The sequence below is a fragment of the Anticarsia gemmatalis genome, chromosome Z (genome assembly GCF_050436995.1).
Source record: "Anticarsia gemmatalis isolate Benzon Research Colony breed Stoneville strain chromosome Z, ilAntGemm2 primary, whole genome shotgun sequence".
Lineage (NCBI taxonomy): Eukaryota > Metazoa > Arthropoda > Insecta > Lepidoptera > Erebidae > Anticarsia > Anticarsia gemmatalis.
The window spans coordinates 10,561,093-10,588,163 of NC_134776.1; the positions used below are offsets into that span (position 1 = coordinate 10,561,093).

At 36.0% G+C, this 27,071-nt stretch overlaps 1 protein-coding gene across 1 annotated transcript in view; it reads right to left on the reverse strand.

The window, feature by feature from the left end:
• Positions 1 to 13,095, reverse strand: part of LOC142986160 (uncharacterized) — a 55,597-nt gene extending 42,502 nt beyond the window's left edge. Inside the window, exon 1 of the mRNA XM_076134461.1 lies at positions 12,971 to 13,095. Coding sequence (XP_075990576.1) covers positions 12,971 to 13,082 — 112 coding nt within the window. The 5' untranslated portion in view covers positions 13,083 to 13,095. The remainder of the gene's footprint in view (positions 1 to 12,970) is intronic.
• Between the last annotated feature and the right edge of the window lie 13,976 nt (positions 13,096 to 27,071).

Sequence of the window (27,071 nt, forward strand, 5' to 3'; positions counted from 1 at the left end):
GGTAGGTTTTAAAAAGCGAATGAAAAGTTTCGTTGGTTATTAAATCTTAGTAAGGGAAGTCGGCATTGTTCGTTTGTCGCTCATTCGCCGCTTTCATAATCAAATTCTCTCAAACGAAAACGAAACAAATAGGGACTGCAAAACATTGCCCCTTCCGTGAATCGAATATGCCGTAATGAGACTTCATGATGATAAAATAACCAAAGCGCATTTAATTGGAAAGGAAATTATGGAGTTCTAAATAAAACTGTTTTTTTTAAGCGAATATACGAATATAGTACGCAAAGATAATCGACAATATTTATGCAAAGAGGAATACGAGGAAGCCGAGTAGTTTATAAAAATATAAAATATTTGTGTTTCTGGATTTTGTTGATTAATTTTCAGAACGTGAAATAATTGTTCCAACTTATAAATGGGTTCTGATCATTGAAAGTATATTATTATGACAACGTGAAGTAGAACAATCAAACGTGAGATCTTTTGTCTATCTTTCAATATAATTTTATCAGAAATTATTTCCTCGGCCTCGTTGTGTTCAATAGTTTCATATCAGTACAGCTGTGGAAAGACCTCGACATCGCAAATTCGATGTTTTGAGCCACTGAACTATCAGCGCGTCGCTTTCAAATGTCGGATATTTGCATTAAGGAGTCATCAGCTGTCGGATCGCTTCAATGTTATAGATTGTTTATTTATAAGTAATCGTTTTTTTCTAGGATCAATTGCGTATCCCATTTATTTCGTGTGAAGTTAGTGCTTATGGAACTACTAAACTAACTATTTCGCGTACTGCTCAGCTACAAACCCGAATAATACTTCTTGTATGAAACTTTCGCAGCACCTAACTGATAAAATTCTGTCTGGCGAGCTGTACGAAGTGCAAGCAAAGGTGAAAAGCTAACGTATTTATATATTTCACTTGCTCCTTGCAAGCAGTGCCTTCAATCGCATTCACGGCGGAAATGCAATAAAATATTTGTAGGAAACTTTACTCAAATGTAATTTTGCTGTGAATTGCTGTTTCTTTCATTGATTAAGCACATGTATGGAAGTATTTTTCAGAACAACAAAGTCAATTTGGCCAGGATCCATGGGATTTTAGATAAACTGCGGACAATGGTCGCAATTTTTGTCAAAGGATGCGTTCACGCTGGCTATTGAGAGGCGTGTGCTGTGCTGCGTCAAAAGCAATGCGTATATTGGACAGAGGGGCGTTGTCCTCGCGGAATGCAGCCTAAAAAATGCGAGTTCCAGACACAAGTGCATACAACAAACGCCAGTGTAAACAAAGCCTAACCCTTTATAAAGTTCAGACGAGACTATGTTGTCCCACAGCCCGGCATGACACCTCGGATTGACCTTTTTGTGTAACTTTTATAGTGGATCTCTATAGGTAGCATTTAGAATAAAATGTCACACGTCTCTCGAAATCGAGTCACATATAAAAAGGACATTCGAAGAATTAAAAATACTCCTCCAGCAACAGACAAGAAAACTATTAGAAGAATTGAGAATTTTTCAGTCAACAGATACATATTTCTTTCTTGACACAATTTTAACAATATTTCGACAATCAATCAGACATAAAGAAATATATATTAATATATCAGATAATAGAGAGAACTGAAAAATAAATGATTAATTGTAAAATAAATAATATTTTTGTTAATAAATAATTTAAAAAATTCCACAGTCGCTAGCTACGAGTAAAAATCTTGCTCCATCTCTTTTCCTTTTATTGTGTGCAAGTTACAATGAAATACGGTGACCGAGTAACAACGAAAGTTCATACGACATCTCATGTGCCACATTTCACATGTCAGGTATGAAACATTATCGCGCACTGCAAGCAATAATCATAAAAGCACCACCAACTTGACTGCAAACTAAGTACTAGCGGTTTCAAAGACTATATTTTACTAAACAGCACTCGTAAATCAAACGGAATGCCCAGTTAAAACTAATATTATAAATTTTGGGGCGCGTGATCGCAATACTAGGTTTAATTTGACGATAAAATTGTAAATTACTTTGCTTTGTGTCTTTACTTTTATTTCATTGGAATATTTTTTATATTCTTTAACAATAATACTGTCATCTATTCATTAAACCTATAGGCACTTTAATATGTATTGCAGAATAATAACAAACATTAAAGATTTTGCGCAACTGTTATAGTAAACCATCCTACTAGATCCCTTTACACATTAGAACGAAACCATCTCACAATCGAAACGTATACGACAAAAATAGATCTTATATTTGCTTTACGAAAGATCTGAATTCTAAAGTAAATAATAAAAGCTTTCGAATAGGTAGCAAATACCTTTTCCTCGCAAACAGTGTGCTAAAACAGAAATATCCTTACTCGAATCCTGAAAATGAGAAATGGTACACAAAAGTGAAATACTACGGATACATTTCATATCTTTAAAGAATGTCTTGACTCCAGAATGGACATCGGGAGAGGAATGCTGTTTTCCAATTTTTTTATACGCTTGAAGCAAATCGAGCGTTCTATTTACTACATTTATAAATAGTTTCCAGATTCAAATGCTTGTTAGGTTCATATTTCTTCGCGTTATTGGACTTTAAGACCGGTTCGAAATGAACGTTGCCGTTTTCATTGTGATTTTCTCAAGCATTATGACGGCACGTTTAGAGCAATCTGTGCGATGGTCAAGGTGACTGCAATGTCACTGGCATTTTACAAGCTATAGAGAGCTGCATTCCTATTTGCCTCAAATATTTATGTTCTCGGGGGAATAAAACTGTTCTGGGACTTTTTAAGCTTCAGTATCGCCCAATAGCGAATCTTCTTATTGTTAAATTGTCCTTGAAGTAAAAATAATTCGTATTTGGTCAAAGCAGGTGTCTTAATCACGCTTAAAACCCGTTGCATTAGTATTATATGTACAAGTCGCGCAAGTTTAATATCGTTAATCTGAGGATAAGTAATAGTGTCTCCTATATTTCAAAAAGTCAAGTCTGCAGCAAGTTTAAAATGCATTCATTCCTTATTATCTTTAAAACTGGCGACTTATACGGATATGTTTTATAGAACAGAGTAAAGTAACCTTTTAATATTTAATGTCAGAAGAGCGTGGGTATAAGCTAGTAGCCAGTATCACGTGAAGTATAATAACTTGAGCAAAAACTCTTGTTTATGAAAGATAAAGCTGCAGTCTTGAGATTCATCTCTTGTGTAGGTTTTCTGGATGCTTGCAAATACGGATTTACAGTGGGCATTTTAAACACTTTAAAATTAAGATGTACGCATTTCAGTTCGCTATAAATTAAAGTAAAATTTGTAGAAATGTTTTATGGCATAAACCAATTGTTCAAACACGTTTTGCTTTCTTTTATGTAGGTTTGAAAGTAACAACTATGAAACATTATTACTACTATTCTCTTCAAAAAACTACATATCTTATCAACCTTACTATTACGTAATCTTTATTGAACATTCTGAATAAGTAAAACCATTTTTACACTAAAATTTAAATAATAAGGATTAATAAAATAATTGGACCCAGAATCGGTAAATACCTCTCCCGAATACGCGGCCGAGAGGACCCATTTCATTATTTCCTCTTCAAAAAACATGGTTCGAATAAATATGTTACAGTTCCCTTCTCTCGTACATTTCTCGCTGGTTTTATACTTTTATCTGTTCATTATAAGATCCAGTGAACAAGCGAATTAAAAAACATTCTGCTTTTAACGAACTAAAAGGAATTGGAAAATAGAGATCAAAGCATTATTACTTTGTAGCAGGATGTAGGATGTGAGTGTTTTCACTCGTAGACTATATAAATGCCTTCATTAACTGGTTTTCTGAACGATGTTTAATTTATAAAATTATGTTATAAAAATAACAATTAATGAAGATGTTAGCGGTATGGACTGCCGGGTATTTATTAATAGTTCTTATGAAACATGAATGTCATTATCGTCGTTATCATTGCGTTTGGCATTTTCCTGCGTAGATACGTAGATCACACTCGCACCTCAAGTTTTCTCAACCAGACATCCGCCATGTATGTTTGTATGTATGTATGCTTAGATCATTATAAAGTACGGGGCGGGCCACTAGTTATTCATAATAAAACCGTCATAATAAAATGTGACCATTTGATCAACATAAATTATTCATATTTTTGAGCAACTCATACTCACTATTATGAAAATTAAGTTAAGTTAATAAAAGAGTAATTTAGTCAGTTAACTTAGTATAAATATGTCAGCTTAGCCTTTTTCCAAATTATGTTGGAGTCGGCTTCCAGTCTCACCGGATGCAGCTGAATACCAGTGTTTTACATGAAGCGACTGCCTATCTGACCTCCACAACCCAGTTACCTGGGATTTAACATGATACCCTTTGGTAAGACTGGTTGTCAGACTTTCAAGCTTCCGACTACTGTTAACGACTGTCAAAAATCTTCGAAAATGACAGCCGAGACCCACAATTTAACTTGCCTTCCGAAACACGGAGAAACTCGATATGTGTTAGATGGTCACCCATCCACAGAACAACCTCGGCAAGCGTGGCTTAACCTCAGATATCGATCCGCGCGGCTGTCGTTAACTAAGCCACGAGCTCCTCAAGTCAGTTAACTAAGTATATCAAGATTTGATCACCTAGTGTCTCTATTGTTACGAAATCGCCGTCAACCGGCACTTAACGATTCTACTTTTTATGTCTGCGTTCACTCGTTCCGTCTCTTGTTCTAAGAAAATAAGATTGAAAGTGATTTGCAATTTACTAACGCTACTAAAAGAAAAGATTTGCAGTCTGTTTTGTGCTCGTCACTTAAATCCTGTTATAATATTTGTTTTTGCCGCGGAGGCAAAACACAATTGAATGTAAAGTCTTATTCAGGATCGCCTTTAGATTTTTTTATTGTTTATTAATTTAGTTCAAATACCACTATATTCTATCTTGCGTTAAATGAATTAGAAAAACATAAGAGACTGATTCACTCTCTGTCGGCGTTATTGGTATTCGACTTTTTGTTGCTGGCGAGGTATCGCGTTCGATTTTTTACGTCGAATCAAGTGCTATTGGCCCTTTTTCTGAATTATATTTATCTGAATATCAGAGCCTTTCTTCCAACAATGTACAAATCGGCCTACAGTCTCACCGGATGCAGTTGAATACCTGTATTTTATATAGAGCGACTGCCTATCCTGTTACCTTGGTTATAACTCGATATCCCTCGGTAAGACTGCTTCTCAGATTTTAAAGCTTCTGACTACTGGTAACGACTCTTAAAGATTTACGAAATTTACAGCTGGGTCCTACAGCAAATGTGCCTTCCGACACACGGAGAAACTCGATGACGATGGTGTATAAGATGGTCACCCATCAACAGAACTACCTCGGCAAGCGTCACTTAACCTCAGAGATCGATCCGTGCGGCTTTTGTTACTTGCTCCTCGAAATGTTTGTTATAAAACTCAGTAAAAATATTACAACCCTTTACTGGTCCTCGAATAATCGGTTTTGTTTAACAAACAGGTCAGGATAACTCGATCGATACCTGTTGTTCCTTCACTCGGACCTTTTCCTCCACGTTCAAAGTGTACAGATTTATTTTTCATTCATTCCTTTTGAACCTGACTGCGTAATATTTCGTGGTGAAATCCTGACGTAGTTTCATAATTTTGTGTTTTTAGGTTATATTATGTTTACGAGCATTTACTCATGGGGTTTGTTTTTTTAATTACCTCCTAGTGGCCAGTAATAAGCATAAGTAGTGTTTTAAAACCTTTCTTCAAAGTCATTTTGACTCAAATATATACGTACTCAAAACGTTTAAAATTACCTCTAGGTACTGACCGAATACCATTCGTTTACCATTGTGAATTAAAATAGGAATGGTAAAATCAAAATACGAAATTCAGCAAACAGCAGCTAGGACGTGTAAAACATTAAACAGTCCTTTGATGATTAATTGAATACATCAATAGTTACAGGATTCAGGACAATGCCGGCATTATCCCAAAGCCTGTACGGTCAATGCACCCGTATGTTACAGAATCGGAAAACCCGTTAGCGTAGACATATTTGATTACTCAAATGACTAATTTGGTACTCATCCTGGCAAACACGGGGCATAGCAAGGCATGATTCTATTGTCACCCTTTGATTCGGCGAATCGCGACTCAAACCCGGATATTGGCTTGCGATGAACCAATGAACACCAATTAACAGCCGGATATTTCGTATTATACACCTGATTTCACATGTCACAACAGACAATTTGCCCGAAATAGTAATTAATACAACAAGTTATGGTGTTTGTTTGTAACGTACTGCAACGCACATACTCCTGAGGTATATATTATGCAAGACCAATCGATTATGCAATGCAATAGTGGAAAATAAACCGACTAACTATTGCAAGTCTGCAACTGTACTTTACTTGCAGGCTCTCAGCCTAGTGGAGGGTTAATAAAAAAGAACAATTGTGACAATTCCGTCAGGTTGCATTTATGAGTAAACCACTAACGAGAAAATGGTTTGTATTTTAAATTCTAGGATAAAATCTTCGCTGTTCCTTTACTAATGCATTTTAAATCTAAGTAACATTATTAAGAAAAATATCGTTACGTTTTTAGGAATCGGGAATTTTATTTCCAATTTGTAACGATAAGGAGTTCAAATGCAATAGTTGAGATTATTTTAAACATTTCTATGAAATAGACGGATTTTACTGCACAGTTTCTAAAGGGGCGAAGGAAACTTCCAGGACTTTATAACTACTTACGACTAAGCCAAAGATGGAAGTACGAATGAAAGGGTATTCGAATAATTTAGTCTATTTAGATTCTCGTAAGAGCTAAAGCCGTGCACGGAACATTTACCTACTGTATGAGATATTACGTCGTTTGAGTACTGTACTAAACTGTTTAAAGATTTTCAGACTCTTTGTAGGCTTAAGTCTACTTTGTGACATGCATCGTAAATGGAGAGAAATAAACCCATACAAAGTTAAAATGTTTTTTGGTTACAGTATTTGTAATGAGTTATTATTGTGTCTTAGTTTTAACATTAATACATTATATCATGCCTGTTTTACCCAAAAGTGTAGGTAGAGATGTAGAAAATATACCAGCGCAGCGTTTTTGCTATTTAGAGTGTTAGTCAAATTGTAATTTTGCACGTTACCGAACTTCCTTACTAATATTGAGAATAACCTAATATATAAGTAATAAAATGCCAGTAGCACTTTGTCCGACCTATAAATTGAGCTCGGGACCTCGTGGTTAACAGTCAGATACACTACCGACCGCGTCGCAGAGGGACTCTAATTTAAATAATGAAGTCGAATAATCACATGAAGTCGAATAATCACTACATGCAAAAGTAAAAAAATCTCGTTTCCTTGTGTTCACGTAGATCTGTTAAGCAAGACAAGAAAAAATATGCCTCAAGTTAAATAGAAACTTCCTCAACGTTGGCTGATATATCTTTCACCAGTGCAGTCCAAATTACTGCCAAAACATAAATTGAAAGCTTAAATTCTGGCATAAATATTGCAAACTGAAAATTGGCACACTAGCTCTCCCGTTGGTAATTAATAATATTGTTCATTACACTTGCTTAGTTATTCTATTTAAGGTTTTATATACAGAGTAAAATTTGTTTTACATACGTTTTCTGGTACAGTTTTTTAAGTAAATGTTTGGGAGCAATTTAATTAGAGATCGACTTCCCTGATGTTTTTATAGTTCAACATGTAAATTTCTATAATTCGTTATTAGCCTGTATTCGTCTTTGAAAGATGATTAACGTGACGTTAGGTAGAATTAGTGCTCTTTCGTTCGTGGCTCAAAAAGTCTATGCGGGAGTGGTAACGACGACCACATTAACTACAGATAAAAGTGCCAGAGGAAGATGAGAAGTGTCGTAAGCCACGTTTGTGTGCTAGATGGCTGAGCCAGGTGGTATTGTCCACGATTTTAAATTTAAAGAATTTGTTTTACAATCTGATAATAATTACAAATGACGTGCGTGGGAAATTGGAGCAATGAAGAGGTGCAGATTACTACATATTATATTTTGAACTTTTTAAAATACATTTATGACACAAATACATATATTGGTATCCACTTACAAAATTATTTAGACGGAAACGTCAACGACCCTTACAATATCATAAAGCTAATCGTATTGAATTGGTATTTGTGTTTTACTATAAAAAAATACGTTCATCCGTTAAATACAAGGCACATTATTAGAAATGAGCAGACAGGAGATATACCTAGGAGCTAAGAGCTACACAGGCTACGAGATGGCTACAATCTTACTACGAAGTTTGATCTGCTACGGAGTAAGAGCAAAACTGAAATTGATACAACGGTACGAAGAACCTGTGCAGTTGACGACTTGACGTTACGTCAATCGACCCTTGTTTACGCGGAATATTGTCTATTTTGATTATTTTACGCATGATGCAATATCTAAATTTGTCTTTTCTTCAAAAATTATTAGTAAAAAGACATCAGCAACGCGATTCTCTACAGTCGGTACTATAGTGTATCGAAAGTTCGACATTTAAAATGTACTGACAAAATAGTTCCTTCGACGCCCGTTAGAGACGCTGATCAGATTTTTATACAGAAATTGTCGATAGCCAGTCGGTTGTCGATTGTCGATAGTGGTACTCGACAGTACCGACTGTAGAGAATCGCTCTACCCAAGAACTAGTTTATTCATGTCTTTATTCTAATTAGCCAAATTGAACTCTTGTGCCGTAAATAAGACTTGGTCAGTATTATCGATCCAATATCACTATGATAATTGACATAAAGGCGCATTATCATTGGTTGTTAGCGTCCGCATGTAGAATGCCAGAGATTTTGTAAACGCATGCCGTAGATGCAGGCCGCACACGGGGAACCGTTTTCAAATGCATGCACCCGCATGGTACGAGAGACAACTGACGACGTCTAATGACAGAAGTACTAGCAGAAGGAAAGGCATTCCTCAATTCTTACTATCGACCGTGTTATCGACTGACTAATTTCATTGGTCGACTGTGCATACGGGGAATCCCCGCATTCGGTTTGACGACCAGTCGGTTGTCCAATTGAAATGCGCCCGAATTGTAAAGTTTAAAGATAGAATCACTTAAAAGAAAGTTTAGAAAAATTTAATATACATATTTATTTATTTATAATATCTAAAACTCCTTCAAAGTCGCGGGCAAAAACTGTATAATTTGTTATAACTAGCTAGACAGCATAGTTAATGGATACTCATGATTACTTACTTGAATACAGCTCAATCGTCCTCATTAAACATGAACTAGCGATTATATTATTCAATGGTTTGTTAACGATAATCATCAAGGTAATGATAGGAATTAAACGGAAATGCAGAAGGTAATTATTGGAAAATGTATCTAGAATTTTCTATGGAATAATGAAACAATTGTGGATAATTCCTCCTGTCTGTTCGTCGAACAGAGTTACGGGAATGCCTGAGGGTCAGTCAATCAATTACAATAGACAAACGCTTTCTCAAAGCACAAAGATATTTAGTTCGTGTATCGAATTCCTTGTACTGTCTAATACTTGCACGTTACTTACTTCGACACGAACAGTTCGAAGAAATTTCAGCGTATAATTGAAACATCTCTGTATAAAAAGAATCGATAAATACTCGAATGAATCTAATCACAACTTCTAGTTGTATATTTTTGAACCCCTTCTTGTTCCACTGTTGGACAGGGGTCTGTTCCTGGAATAGGGGGTGGGAATAAGCCTCGAGTCCACCAGGCTGGCCTATTGCGGGGTGGGTCTGTGTATTCCTACAAACTGTGTAAAGGAATTCTTAGGCACGCAAGGCTTCATCACGGTGATTTCTTTCACCGTCAAAACAAGTGATAGTTATTTATTTATCTACGTCAAGTATATCATTTAATTACAACAATTGTTTCAATATCTTACAAAGTTTTATTTCTTTATAGCTGTAGATTTAGCTTCCGTATATTCGGATATTGCAATGCTGCAGTGGTCACCATATGTGTCTGCAGTTCAATTGACCTAAGCCCTATGTCAGGATTTCATTGCATATCGATTTCAAACAGAGATGCGATTATAAACCACTATCGTGGCCAATACAATCGCTACAAACGGATAGGCCCCCATATCATTTCAAAATAGTAAATTGATATGTCAAATGATACCGTAGGTACGGGATTACAGGATTAACGTATAACATAACTTGGTTTGCAATATGATGGGATAAAATCTTCACCATTGCGTTACTTTTTTATTATTTTTAAAGGCACTTAAAAGTTTTAACCGGTCTTAAGTTCGTGATCGCAGTGGTTTTTTTTCTTCAAACTCTAAGTTTCGCTACAGACACTTCACCGCTATTTTCATTTTCACAGGTATTACAAACTCGCGTACAGAAGGACAGTGTCATCACTTTATTATTAATATCAGCATTATTATTACCGTCTCTTTACAAGCAATTACTTTCAATTCAGTAGAGCGTAAGAGTCGTTGAGGGGGGCTGAGGGACATATAACAGAGTTAATGCATCGTCTACGATATTGTCGTGCAAATTTCCTTGAAAAATTTACCCATATCAAGCTTTTTAGCCTTCGAAGAATATTCTATCTTTCAAGACTCTTGTTATTTTTGCTTGAATACAATGCTGAGCGATACATTTTATATAGACAATTATTTTACGTTCTGAATGACGAAAGTATCACGTATACATGTGACAATTAACGAATATATTCGGACGGGAAGTAAAAAATATAATATGAATCTGTAATCGGCAGAACAATGCAATTTTTGGCCATTGAAACAATATACAAGCGATCCTCCGCCAGAAAACATCAAAACGATGATGATTAAAATTGAATGCAAAAATTCTTTGTTATAAAAACGGTACGAGCTGCAACATTTAAAATATTTTCGCAATATAAGCTGAGTACAATAAAGCTGCTATTTCATTACAAAGGTATTTATTGTAGATTGTAGACAAAGGAAATATCCCACATTGCGTTGTTTCAATAATCTTGATCTATGAACAAATAAATAATTTCTTAGAATTCGGCAGATGTCGTTGACACTGTGTCGTCATAATTGGGATGAGACGTGGACCATTCTTAAACGACACTTGAGGAAATATTCTTAGGAAGGAAATCACAATGGTAAAGACATCGAAGCGACATGTATGCGATAGGTTGTTTTAGTGTCGGCGTGTTTGTTGAATTGAATTAAAAATGTAAAGAATTTGTGGATGATTCAGTTGAGCTCAAGTATTTTGTTTCAACACGAAAAAAGTTTTATTTGCTGAAAATTTATGTTGAAACAATAACATTTTCTTGTCCAACGTGGTATTACGTAGGTTTTCGGAGTGCTGTAACTTACTAAGGTTCCCTAAAATCATACTCAAACCTTAGTTTTACGGTTTGCTTTGGTAATATTCAATGTAACAGAATGTCAAATATCGGTACCAAAGGCGTGACTCTATTCAAACACAGTTAAGACTTGCGCTGCCGATGGGATGTCGTTAAAATACGCTACAAATTGCAATAGTTAAGTAAGTTCGGCTCGTCTTTGGTTCAGAACTTTACCTAGGATGCAACCGCATAGATCATGTGTCGAGTGATACTCGTGAGAAGTTAACTATGTGGTTTTAGTTCTACAACGGTATTGAAAGGAATCAGGCCACTAACTTTAGAATATACTGGTTTCTGCTTCGGTATGGTGAGATCAACTGGTCAATGGTGTTGCTAAGTTTCACAAGGCGGCAAAATATCGTTTAGGCCTCTTAGCCAATGAAATTATACAAACAATAATGCATTGATTATACATTTTTTTGTTTTCTCCGTGGTAGACCGAATAGCAATTTTATTCCAACAAGCCTTTGCCATGGCATAAAGACTTAATAAAGACTTAATGAATGAAAAAAAAAGATATTTTAAATTAATAACCAATTTCTAAATAGCTATATTACTAACGAGCTTATTGTGTGTCGGGACTACATTCAGCTCGTGATAGTCAACTTGGTTTTTGGAAGGTTTTACTGTTCATACATATTCAAACGTCTATGGCCTAAGCACTTAGTAATCTAGTTTACTCTCCGTGATTCGGGCGCGGACGAAAAGCGAGTGACAAATGAACTCAGTGCAATATTTACTTGAACAGAGTACACATGCATTAAGCATGTTCTAATGTCAATATACAGCTAACTTTGATGTTATACGGTATTTGATTGTTACCCCTAAATGCAACACAAATTTATATACAATTTGGAGAGAGTTGCTAACTGCAAATGGTCTAATGTTTACGTATTCAAGTTCTCTTACACGAAATATAAATTGTGGAGCTTGTGAAATATGAAATTAACATTATTAGGTAGAAAATCAAAATATATGTTTTCGTCCGATGGTAAGAGAACTGTGAATATATAACCAAAAAACCAAACACACAATTTAAAAATTTTAGGCTTACGCAAAGTACTAAATGTTAGTGTCGGATACGCTAATAAATCCTTTTTTCTTTATCTGCTTGGCCCAGTTCTTCAGTTCGATGAACTATGCTACGACCATGCCAGAATTTCGCTTAAGAGGGATACATAACAACCTTCCGTAAGTGAAATCCTGGCATGGTAGCAACATACTGTCGCGGCGTCTCGACGGGGCCCCAGTATCATGGTACCAACTAAATAATTTACCTGTAAAATTAAACACAAATACGCTGTCCTTTTTTTCTGTCTACCACTCCCTTCTTATTACAAAGACTGATGCTTTTTAAAACGTTTTTGTGTTATGTTTTGTTTGCCTTTGTCCCGTGCAATTAATTTAATACACTCTAATTAGTGTCTAATACGCAGACAAGCAACAGCCACGATATTTTTTAATAAAACGACTTGTAAAAGATGGAGAGGTGGACAAAGTGAAGGGTGCAGAGTTCAGTACAGTTTGGTAGTTACCTGTAAGAGCGGAATGTTGTGCCGGGCTGTAGCAGGGCGGCGCGACGCTCGCCTCGGTCGGGCTACAGGGCGGGGGGCCCCCCTCGTGTCGCGTGATTCCTTTCTTGACCATGTAGCAGCGCGGCATCGCGGCCAACGCTGTAACAAACAAACAACCTTGTTGATATACTGCTAGGTGCATATTAGGTCTTCTCGCTGGCGATTATAGATATTGACATTATAAGACATTATCTACATTAGTAACTCCGTTTTGAATGAGTATATCTCTTAATTCAGACTTCTAAAACAAAAGCTTTTAACTGCTTGTTTTCATAAGTAACAATACACATAATTGGATTGAATTTGAGTCCATTTTAGGATTCTGAAATTTAAAATATATCATTAAGTATAAGAAAAAGCAATATTCGACTCTCACAATAACCTTGGTGTTGAGATCATGAAATAAACACAGAATAAATTCGACAACACGTTTACATTTCCCCCCTCTGTGAATTCGCGATACTCGGAGCGCTCGGGACAGAATATAATGTCTGTAGGACGGCCATATATTAAATTTGGCTTTTATGAGTGATAGCAACGGGGGTTTAATTAATTCCATTGTTCCCTAAAATCACGGCGTGTGGTCAGTCCCTTTGCACCCATACATAAGTACTACGCGTTGTGCATATTTGCGTGAACCGCCTGCGGATAGCCAGACATTTTATTACAAACGAGAGCTATTTAATAAACGCTTCTCTTGAACTCAATATAAAATGATACCTTCGCGCTTCCGTATAAGTTCCACTTTACAACAGTTCCACTCACAATAAAAGTTTCGATTTGTTCATTAAAATAAAATCTAGTCAACCGGTACATTCCACCACGGAGACTAATGGATGCGTTGGTGGATCACAGTTCATTATAAAATTTATATATTCTCTCTCCACTGTCTACGAGTTTCTCGTATGAATATGCGAAACAGAGAAGCGCTGGAAACAATTATTCCCTTTTTTCTCGGCTTCGAACTTCACTTATTCAATTTACAAAAAACGTTAGGTATATCAATAAAAAGAACCCACGGAGGCGACTCGTATTACCTCAAAGGCTTTGTTTGCAAATTTAAATTCTGCCTAAACACAGAAAAACTTTTTCGCGACGTATTTGGTTTTTGCTTTAATTTTCCAACATTTAGGAAAAAAGGAAACGACTGTCGCCTGTGCAAGGAAACTCTGTAACTACTTACGGGTTTTCACTCAAATTAAATTGAATCTGAACAAAATCATTCAGCTACTGGAAGCCCATTTAGGTATGTAGGCTCGACGGAGGGTTTGTGAACAATTTGCACTGACATTGCGAATATCTCGATGCAAATATGGACAGCACTAAGCCTTAATCAATGAAGGCTTATAGCCGCAATATTTGCGAGAACTCTTTTTTTAATTTTTCATTTGCCGCACTGTCCGACCAATCACCTGGTAAATTGTCTGCGTAGTCATGTTTATTTTATCCCTCAATTCAGACGAACGTTCGATGAGAATTTTGAACGGCCCGCGCCGCTCCTTAATTGGTATCGTATTGTTAACGATGAATTTTATATAGACTGGGTCTTGAGAGAATGCATAAGATTCGGTGGATAGTAGCTTTAAACTTTTTATTTCAAGTAGTTACTCTTTTCTTTTTTGTGCTGAGGGGTTCATAAAAAATGTAATGTCTTTGGTAGAGAGCGAGAGCACGGTGGACGGTAAAAAGCTCGGGATGACGTCGCGGGGCTTCCTGTGAGAAGACATGTCGGCACAATGGCACACAATGTGCACTTTAATACGGTGGAGGAGCGCGGCGGAGGTCGCGCCGCCTCGCCGCCGGCCCGTCGCAGAAAACCGCAAACACGGCAATGTGATCCGCTCAACTCGACAATACTACAGAAATATAATATGCATTCGACAAATAGGCAATACGTGCTCATGGAGCTGACCCAACACTTCATCCGGACGAAAATACCAAGTGAAACTATGATTTGTTTCCATTAAAGTTACATGAGGAAAAATTTAAGAATATTTTTATAAATTTGTAACTTTTAAAGTAAAGTTTTAATAAGATATATGTATTATGATTTGGAAGAATATTATTTGGTGCTATTAATACACTCCATAATTTTACTTATCAGACATCTGACGACGCCATGCAACTACCTGTTACTACTTCGGAATTACCTTTTTAAACTAGTCATACAACGAACAAACAAACGAACCAACGCGGAGGATAAAATAAACTTGGCTTTAACAAATGTTCGTAATACAGTTTGATTTCTCGTTCAATCGTTCAATATACCAATTCCGTATGGATGTTCTAACGTGTTTTATATCAAACTGTTGAATGCACCGAAATTGTAATGTGAAATGCAATTTCCTTTGAAAAGCTCGTACACTGAATTTCTAACCGACTGCTCTCAGAAATGGAACATTTTCCAAAAATAGAAACTGGTACGTTTCAGTGTTCTAAAATAACGTCTAGAAAATGTATTTTCACAAGACCCAGCGTACGTTGATATACCTTTTACTTTGTTACTTTGTAAATTGTGTTACACATGATTCTTTACTCTGATATACCTAATTTCAATCTACGTTTAGTTTTACAAAATGCTTTCAACAACGTCGTCCATTAAAACGCCGATGCTGTATGTAAAAATTCGATGAATTTACGATCGTTATTCAGATCTAAAATCTGCGGATATATATTCATAGCCTTTAATGGAAGCATAACGCCTACGGTTGATAACCGATCCGTTGTGCAACTATAACATAGATCTGTAACATGTCTGTGAGTGTTGTGTATGGAATTTCTGAATTTAAACAATATAATGTAGAATGATAAAAATTGTTATCGAAATAAATCATTGCAATCGTACATATTTCTATTTAAGTTTGTTGTTCCTTTTACAAAATAACCAAGAAGAAGATTAAATAAACTATTGTGGCTACTGTCCGTTAAATAAACACACAATATGCTAAAGACGTTGTGGGCGAGACGGAGTCAAGCAACACTATTAAATCAATTGTGTCGGGATGTCCTATTCGTACCTACATCGTGTAAATAATTCAATAACAGCGTAGTAATAAGTAAATTATGCAGCACTAACTTCATTCATGCTATATAATGCTTGTGTACGAAGCAATCACGTTATAATAATTGAATCTCACAGAAATCTAATTGTCTGTTTAAGTTGTTATGGACATAGCGCCGGAACTTAGCGGCGATCTCCGAATATCTCCGCTCACAGTTCAACATTCCCAAACTTGGTGCAGTTAATAAATTAATATTTCGCTCAAAACTTATCACTACTTAGTCACGTCCACTCTCGGCTGAACAAACTTCGGATCGTTATTGACATCGAAATGTTCTCTTGTTAAGTAAATAAGTATCTTAGAATGATGATAAAGTTTTCCAAGTAAGGTTCCACGCAACAAGTGCACGTCTAACTACAAGAAACCTCGTAGTTTTGGAGCCACCGAATGTTTGCGGTCGATGCAATATACGAAAGTTCAGACTTCGACGAAATTTAAGCACACATTTTACGTCGAATTGGAACGTTCAAGTGTTTGCCTTCTCTAACGGCAAGAGATCGAAGATGTTTCAATAAACTACCAATAAGATTTTTATAAATTAACTTTATCAATTTGTTAAAAATGTTTCTAGTGGAAAATATGTACGAATAGTCAGCGTAGAAATACGTTTGGTATAAATAACGTTATTTTGTGGAAGCAATAAATCTAGAATCAGAGGAGTTCGTCTTTTGGCTTTAAAAATACCCAATAACAAGTTGTATGGGTACTAATTGATACACTTTACTTAACGGTCAGCCACCCGCACCGACTGCATGGTTGTTTACCTCACTAACCGTCTACCGCATTTACACTTCACCATCCTTTTAGCGAGGTATGTGTTTACCAACTCGCCATCTAATAGCTCAAAATTACTCAAAGCGATAGTTTTAAACAGAAATTGCATTCTAAAACCCAAAACTAAGCACACTAAACCAAACTTAACCTTCCTTCATAAATCTTCCCTCTATAATCTAGAAAATAAAGCTTAAAAGCTTTCGAAAATAACTCACCGCAGTTTTTACATAAATTTTTCACTATTTGAAATAATATGTCATCAGTAATAAATATTATCTAGAGAAGCTATTGCGGGACCTCAAATTGCATTTCATTTCAATAATAAATTAAAACAAAATTTATCATTTTCATGGCATGCATACGTAAGCCCAGTCGGCCGCGTATAATTTATCTTTGAGAGGATACAAATTTCGTTTCGATATTAATTTAAATACATGTTTGTTTTTTCGCGTATCATGTAATTTTAAGCTACAGATTCGTCAGTGTTTAATCATGACAGTTTCTGGTCGCTTCCCTCAATACTCGTATTTAATAAAGAGAGCCAGCAAATCGTTTTACTGCTATTGAAGGAGAGTTCATTGACCAGCGGTGCTATTTCCTTCCTTTAAACACAGCGGATCGCTGTATACGGTCGGAGTTTATCCCAAGATGTACTTATCACTTTCTTCAAGTTCTCTGCCTAAGTTGTCTGCGCCGCGGACTCGAATCCTCTTACGATAAACCAGACAATACGGAAATAGTTTGTGCTGCGATCGACCGAGAAATATTTCCTGAAGAGCACCTCTCGTAAGCTTCAACATCAAACAGAAGTTTGTCTGTAATAGCGACGATAAGCCAATTGTAACTAACCAGATGATAAAACAGCCAGAGTTAAAGCGACGGCGAAGTGAAGGGGAGATAAATAACAAAACAAATCTTATTAATGAATGCATTCAACGTAGTTCAAACAAAGGGACCTAATTTATTTTTGTAAGCTAATTCAGAAAATAAATAGCTTATGATTAGTTGCCAGCCAAAAACACAATATTTTATTACTCCAGCGTGATAAGTACAAATATAAATTGATATACTTTCTCTCAAAGTAAGAAGATAGATAGTATGTGTACTGTTATTGGACACACGATATTTTTTAACACGTAAAAAGAACATTTCCCGGGAGTAAAGAGGAAATTTCTCAGGGGCACATGTGTAAGCAAAACTAATCGTAACTTAATAACAAGAGATAACAATCGATAGGGTCAGTTTTATAGTTTATAGCTAACTGTTGGTTAACCTATCTGCTTATAGCCACTGGTCGGTAAACGATTTGTGGGTTAAGCAACCTTTGGCGTGGATATTCCATAGATGGATGACCGCCTAGTTTTATTTGAACTGAGCGTCTTCGTGTTTGGAAAGCAGGTAAAAGGTCGGTACCGGTTCTTGTTTATTAAGATAACGACCAACAAACAAAAAGCCTAACTAATAGAACTAAAATGACAGCCAATTTTAGAAAACAGTGGGCATTATGCTGTCCGATAAGTTAACCGATATATTATTCAGAAATAGTAGGGGAAACGTAGAGAATTTTAACGGTTTCAGGCTGAAACAAAACTTTAAAAGCGTTGTAAAAGTGGTCACTATGCCGCTGACCATTGCTTTGAGTAAACTGCACCGAGATTAAGTTCCCGTTACGACAAACGCTCCGTGTGATGCACAAAGAACTCGTATCTGATTGTTATTTTTATCCTTATATCTTGTGTTTTAGTTCTTTGTGGTGTTTTGATTTGTTTCGAATAAGAAGCTTTTAAGTGTAAGTTTAACATAGATGGAAGAACGTTTAGAAATCTAAAACGTTAATAAAGTTAGGCTGCGTAGTAACCAGCGATCCTGTAGGACAAGCTGATGATGGACGTGAATGCGTAAGGGTGGTAATATATGACTTTCATTGGTCTCTACCTACCCCGATGGGAATAAGGCGTTATATAATGTATGTTTGTTTGTTTCAAAATCTCTGTCGAGTGAGACACAGAGTTGGCAAATATTAAATTGAGAATGATCAATCCATCGTGCTCAAAGAACTAATGTTTTTTCAAATAACACGCGAAGTACCGCAAGTTTCTAAAACAAAACAACAGACAGAAATTACAAATGAAAACAGTCACATAAAATAGTTGTTACAAAACAAATCAGTGCGAGTCCGAATCAAAATGAAATAATAACACAAGGAAATTACATCCAGTGGCCCTTTGACACGATGTTCTACGAATATAGCGAGATGGGCAGTACGTGAATTGGTTGCCCCGAGCAACGTTAACCCCAAATTACTCATGAGTCTTGACTGTTGCTATTGGCAACTTGTACGATTCACCCTTTGAACAACAAAGGATAGTAATACGATATACCGGCTCGTATTTAACTCACATGATTGTTAATACGCGGATTATATTACCTTCTAAACATATATAACATTACATATAGTTATATTTTTTGTATTTATGCGTTTTTGTCGCTTTAGCTAAGGTGCATTGACCCGGGCTTTAGTCGTCTTCCGTTAGAACTGTGGAACCCATTAACCAAAAATACAAATAAAAGAAAATAGATGAGTTATATCCAAAATCACATTACCATAACCAGTCAATTTCACAGCATCGTTCATCGAATTACAGCGGAAAAAAGAGTTTACATTTTATTTTAAAGTCTGACACGCTGATTACATTCTATCGTCGCTTGTGGCGTATTGAGCGTGTCATTATACAAAAGTAGGGTGTTGTACGACGCCGGAGGCACCTGTCTGGGTTTACAGGATATTCCCGGATGAAGGAAGCTAGAGGGACAGCACCAATTTACTCCAGACGCCTCAACTTCGCCGCAAGCTACAATTTACCTACGTGATACCATTATCCTTTTTATGTAGCCACGTTTATGCGCTCTTTTTACAATACTCCGGTAACTAGTTAATTAAGTAATACGACGTCGTTACAAATTAATATTGCCTTTGATTATTCTATTCATATTTTTATGTTTTGATATGTTTTTCCTGTATCTCTTTGTGACTATTTAATTTAGGATTCTAAATCACGGTTAAATTGTAGCTTAGAAGGAAGTTTTAACCGTGTTATGATATAAAGGATAAAAACAATAATTAGCCGTGGTATTTCAAAAGAACTACTAATGCTATAACTAATAGGTATTGTACAGTTTTTGTAAATTCAAATTCACTATTAAACTATATTACACATTTCCTAAAATTAGGTAGCCGAAAACCTCTTTACACACTTTTAAATTTAGTTTATTCTTTCACAAAACGCTTAAAAGACAGACACGAAGAACGCCGAAAACACATAACATTTAACTTAATAATTAGCTAAATTACATTTAATTAACCGTACAACAGTAACAAGTAATACACAAACAACAGAACCAGTTGAATGTTTGATAGAATTTTAAAACTGTACCGAACGCAGCATTATATGATGTTTTATACACGAAAAGCTTTTCGTTAGTCGCCAAATGAATAATGCAAGTTCATTATGTATTCCTGTTCACGGTACATTAGCTTGTAAAAGGTCATCACATCTGTAGATTTGAGGGAAAAATATACGTTTTTTTATATTCATTTTTGGGGCTCCGTGCCCAAAGGGTGAAAACGGGACCCTATTACTAAGAGTCCAATGTCCGTCTGTCTGTTGCAGAGCGGAATCTTAAGGACCGTGATAGCTAGATAGATTTTTTTTACAGATGATATATTTCTGTTGCCGGTACAACAACAAATCTATAAAAATAAAAAAATATACCCTTACCCGTACGCGCGTAACTTTCAAGCTACTAAACTGAATTAATATGTTTGTAACTGCCGGGATAAGGTTTGTATGGGATCGATGGGATCTAAATTCCTTCAATCGGTATCAATTCTATAAATCGACAAAGTTCAGCTAGTACTAGATACAATAAGTTTTAGCGTCACATAAAAAAATGATTATTCGCCGTTTTTTTTTTTCATAAATTCGAAACCCGTCTAGCGCAAGTCCGACTCACATTCGGCCAGTATTTTGTTCATTTTTAATTTGGCTCGTGCCCTAGTGTAGATGAGGAGTTCGAACACTTCGCTCGCTGTTTTGTTTGAAGAGGCCGAGTTTATTTATCTTGAGAAATACCTGATGCGTTTTCTTTTTAATTAGTAAATTAGTTTCAGTTATATTGCTGTGAAACTTTCGAATTGTGTTATATTTAATTAGTGTTGTACCAAATTTACGACGGCTTCTCTTAGTTCCGTAGTTTTTTTTTTCGCCTGCACTAAATTACATAAATCTTTATAGGACTTGAGCCAAAATGCCGTTACCCAAAAAGAACCGTTCCAGGTACTTTCCATACGACTCCTATCTGTAAAGGTACACACCGACCGGTTTCGCCACTTCCGTATAAACCGGTTACCTTAAAAAGTGGAATTTAGTCTACAAATAATGAAATTCATGAATACAAGACTATAACTAAAACAATTTCATTCTCTTTACAAGCAACTTGATTGACAGACAGTATTAAATTCCGAATGTTGCGCAATGTATCGCAATATTTTATGTTCAAAGCATTTGAATAGGGAATGTGATTAAAGCACACAAGCTTGCGGTGCGCCCGCTTGAAACTTACACTCAAAGTGTAAGTCGACCGTTGAGAGCAACTTTGAGACTTTTCCCCACAATGTCTTGTGACTGCCACCCGATATCGCGGGAATAAGACAGATTTTTATCGTGTTTTCCTATAAAATGTAAATTTATTTAGCAATATTATTGCAGGTACGAAGATAATTTGAATTGTTTGAAAATCTAATATCGGTCGGGTTCGGCTATATGTAGGTCGTCTTCTATTTAATATTATTCTTTAGAAGTAGTTTTCAATTTTATCTCCGGTATAGAAAAAAGACAACTCGTTGTTTCACACGTTAATTTATTGGAAGCCTTGTTATAAGATATATAAGTAGTAGTAGTGTTGCTTTATTAAGAGTATTCCCATTCATTACAACTCCATTAAAAACTCTGACTATAAATAGAGACTGTCGCAATCAAACCACAGGCCACGAAAATACGATCCGTAGACCGACCCGTCTACGCTTCGTAATTGTCGTAGCAGTAGATCGTAGCGCGTAGCTGATTCGTAGCTTACATTGCAATCATCTCTGAGCGCATAGCTATTAACAGCCTCAAAACCACAGAATTGAAAACCGACTATACGAACAACGGAGTGCTTTATGCGATTTACCGCAAGCACATGAGATTTAAATGATGTAGATTACAATTTTAGATCGAAAATCTGATTAAACGCGAATTTCCTTTTAGACTGAATCTATTTTATATTCTCATTGTAGTTGACAAATGATGCAGCAGTCAGTCATGTGTACTGTTGCCGCTCCAACGAACCTACACAGACAGGGGCTGAGTTATTGGGGATTTTTTGGCACTAAAATTGCCCCGACGCTCAATTCTCGATGCGTGAAGCTCGACAATTCAGATCGGTGCGGCAGTCTATGCCTTTAAACCGCTCCCGGGCAACTATCCTCTCTCACCTGCCGTCAGTTGCAAGCCACCGTAAGCCGTCTGTCGTCAAGTTAAAGGTGAACGGTTACTGCTAACAGTATAGGTATTTTAATAACAAAATCACGACGTGTTTCCCCCATGTAAGGCGTACTGTTACTTTATACTCGTATATTTGCTTCATAAGGGTCGGAAGTTAGTAACGTCGAGTTTCTAATAACGTGGGATTAATGTCAAAAGGAAGGTTATAATGATACTGTAGGTTTAGGGTTCAAGTCTTCTAAAGTGGAATGTGAACGTTTTACTATTGTGGGTCGTCGTTTGTTTGCTTGCACGGGACGACTCTGAGAAAAAGAGTGAATTTAAGTTTAATTAGTTGGATGTGATATATTTAACGTCAATTGCAATCTTTGACTATAATAACTCTACAGTTTAATAACTTATATGAAACTCAATTATTTTTGTTATTGTCGTAATTTTACTGTTCTTGGTTTTTAATTCAGAAGAACAAATTTGTACTGTTTATTTATTCCATCACACATTTACATCAATCATTAGTATATTTTGTGACTAAAAAACCTATGCAAAAGGGAAACAGCCCACTGACGTTTTCTTCCTGGTTACCCTACCAGGAAGAAAACGTCAGTGGGCTGAGTGAGCCATCCTAAAAAATATAATGTGGCGTAGTCAAATTAAAGCTAATTATCAATTCTTTTTGAATGATTATGTTTTATACCAATTAATTAAAAATTGCCGGTTAAATATTTGCTAATAAATGTATAAATAAACCTCAATTTATAATGAAAGAAACCCATTACACGCACGCAAAATAAACCGCAAACTTCAATTAATTGTTACCATATTCATAATGTTTTGAGCGGTTTCAACAATTATTGGTTAGCATAAAAGGTCAATAGATTCCCTCTCACTGCTCTTTTTCATCTCATATAGTAATGCTATAAATAATTTCAAACTGTTGATCAACACTTTACTAATAAAAAAAAGACAAAACATTTAATTTAATTGAAATACTTTTGGCTCCTCGTACTCAAGGCTAGTACTCTAGTCTTCGATCCCCAACGATTTTAGTCTTCACGCGCCTACCGCCATACAAATTCAGTAGCAGGACCAATGGCAAGGCGACTAATGAACAAATCTCATTGGAACCCGAATATCTCAATTGTTTGATCGGACAGATCCATATGTAGGACATTTCTGATATAGAGACACCAAATGATAAAATAATATTAGGTCGGGGAAAAAGTCTTTTCGCATTATAGTATGTATGAACTTGTAATACGTGTACTCATTTGTGAATCTTAAAACCAAAGAGATTTTATTACAAGTTTATACATACTATAATGCGAAAAGACTTTTTCCTGACCTAATATGTACCAAAGAACCTCTAAAAATAAACTCAGTATTGCATTCCAAAGGTGTTGAGATCAACGTTCAAATTGCTTCAGTAAATGTGTCTGGAAACAATCAAACGATACAAAGACATACGCTATTGACTTGTCACCGAATTAGACTAAACAATGCAACACAGTCGTGGTGTTAAGACCATTGTTCCAAGGTTACAACTGATGCTATAATGCTATATCAAATGCATGCGCTATCCGTGGTTATTGAAATTTAATACATACGAATTTAACTAACGTTAAGTTTCTTTGGCCTCTACCTACCCTTCTGCGAAAAAGGTGAGATTTTATGTAAGTATGTTACGTTAGTTTTTTCGCTAGATACCAATTATATTCTTATACTAGCTGACCCGCGCAACTTCGCTTGCGTTACATAAGCGTTAAAAATTTTCCCCGTTTTTGTAACATTTTTCCCTGGTACTCTGCTCCTATTGGTAGTAGCGTGATGATATATAGCCTATAACCTTCCTCGATAAATGGACTATCTAACACTGAAAGAATTTTTCAAATCGTACCAGCAGTTCCCGAGATTAGCGCGTTCAAACAAACAAACAAACAAACAAACAAACAAACAATCAAACAAACAAACTCTTCAGCTTTATAATATTAGTATAGATTGTTTTAAAGTATTTACTTAATAATTGCCGCTTGAGATAAAATAGCATTGATACCTTTTGTTTATATGACTTTACGTCTTAGCATATTAAACACTGTTAATTGTGGAAGATTATAACTTTTTACTGTTAATAGTTTTGTTTGCCGTTCTAACGTCACCGTACGATTATAACGCCCGTGAAAAAAACATAAATCTTAACGAAGGACAAGAATATAGGAAATTTAAAACACATATAAAGTGTCTGTAAGCGCAACATTAAACATAAATTTACAATTATCATTTGATCGAAACGATCACCAATTAAAAACTCATGCAATCGGTAAAAGAAAACTAAGCAATGTATAATTTATGGATAATTCCCTTCAACGGATTGTACGAAGCAATTGAGTTGTGATTAAACGATTTCTAAATTGCTATAATTTACTCAAAGCATCGACGTTCAGTCGAAGCATTTCCATTATTCCGTTATTATTACTTACACTAAATGCTACCGTGAACGTTTGATGATATTCATATCATTTGTAACTGTATTCATAACTGGCTTTTGCACTTTGTAGAAATGTAGATCTATTATTTATTTGTTGAAGTGGTTTTCTTTTTATTATAGATAAGTTTTCAGTGACGCTTTTCTCTATCATTATCGACTATTGACAACCAAAAATCTGATTAGCGCCTCTAGGGGGCGTCGTAAAAACTATAATCACAGTTTTTCAATGTCAAACTCTCGTCACTCTATAATACTGACAGTAAAGAATCGCGCTTCAGTATTCTAAAACCGAAAAATATTTCGTGGAAGCTATTAGTCAATCACTCAAACATCTGTCCCGTGTGGGAATCGAATCACCCCGACCTTGATGTCACCAAAGGCTCCAGCTAGTGGAATAAATTCGATAGAATTCTATTCTAAATAAAATCAGACACAGATTTATTTTTCGAGTGAAGTAACATCTGAATGTATGTGTGTAATCGGTAAAGTGCCGCTACGAGGAACTTTTAGCTGACGTCTCGTACCAGGAATTGAAGCAAGGTGGATTAGACTTTCTGCTAAAAGGCACTCGAATACAGATTTTCTATCACAACGTACATTAGAGCTCTCTCCTCTAACTTACTTACGTAACTCTTTGATAACTCCATCATGGAGTGCTCAGAGCAAAAAAGTAAAGTAAATGCTTGGCCGTTGACGACCCGCAGGATAATCCAAAACACCGGTGGTAAAATTTTACTTTGTCTAGAGTAAAGCCTAAGATTACGGAGGTCCAATTCAATCCAGCCGCGAGCGTATTTGTAAATCCAGACCGTGATAATCGAGCGTACCAAAGCTAGTTTCACACCAAAATTCGGCAGTTGTGCAAACTTACTGCATTTAAGGCAAGTTAGATCAAACACCGCCGAGTGATTCCCCAAGCATTGACCGCGCCAGAGACAGCGAAACTTAACTAATCATTTACTGGTCAGTGAGTGCAACTGGGTATGATCGCTCTCTTTAGTTCGCTCGGGTCAATCGCTCTAGATATTAATCTGCGGTAACTTCAGTATAGTAAGTCAGTCCGGTGTGCCCGCGTCGAGTATGCCCGACCTACTTCCACTATAACTTGAATTTTCCCAGCAATGTTCGTCATATAAATTAATTAATCAGTTCCAGTGATATACTTGTCGTCGCGCATAACATGAGAGTTATTATTTACTGCAGCTCGTTTAAATTTAAACTGTGCGAAATAAATATCATACGAATCACGTTGCTTAAAATTACAGATGGTATTCAATATTTCCATTTAAATGTCGAAATAATATGTCCGGTCTATCAGTCTTCGTCTCGCACAGACTAAATCTAATCTACATTACGTATACTAAATGCGTATATCGTTAGTTTAAAACAAGTTTTTATTCAATATTATTCTCCAAACTCCTTCACAAAGCGAGTAAAGCAACACTTTCTCTTGAGCACTAATTCGCCGAGCGATTTTCTCATTATTTATCGTTTATTATTTAAAGAACTGGAGCGCGTGACTCTCAGTAACCTTTCAAACACCCACATCTCATCACATTTCCTTCCCGAGTGAATACAAATAAAACCTCACATTTAATACAAGCTTTACTTTCTTTTAATTAACACATAAGGTATGAATGTTACGGAAAAATGCGATGAATTTATTTAATGTGAGAAGGCACGGGACGGTTGAAGTTTCGACGAAACACGCTTTCGCGAAAATATAGTTTACCCCATTTATTTGCTGTCTGTCTGCTAGCGGTCCTGCAATTACAGACTAAATAGCTGCCTGTGATACGCTTATTTAGATAGTTATTCAGTCGCGGCAACCGTTTAGTTAGTGTTTGAGTGCTTGTTATTAATATTTTATTCGATTACGAGATTTTAAGTGGCCGCTTGGAGTTAGAAAATTAGAATGTGCATGCACATTTTGCGCAATAGTTGAAATCGTATTGAGCGACTCAATAGTTGAGGTATAAATGAATTGTTACAACAGTAACAGTTGACGTTATCTTCTTCTTTTGCCAGATGCGGCGGTCAACTATCTGTTATCTCAAACAATGAGAGACTGGTGTCCGCCAGCAAAGTGACAATAAGCTGTATGTTTATTTACGATGGAACTACAAAATAAGTTCTTCTAGCGTACTCGTATGTAAAATAAAAACTGATCATATAAAAGAAGTCCTTGTCTAACCGCC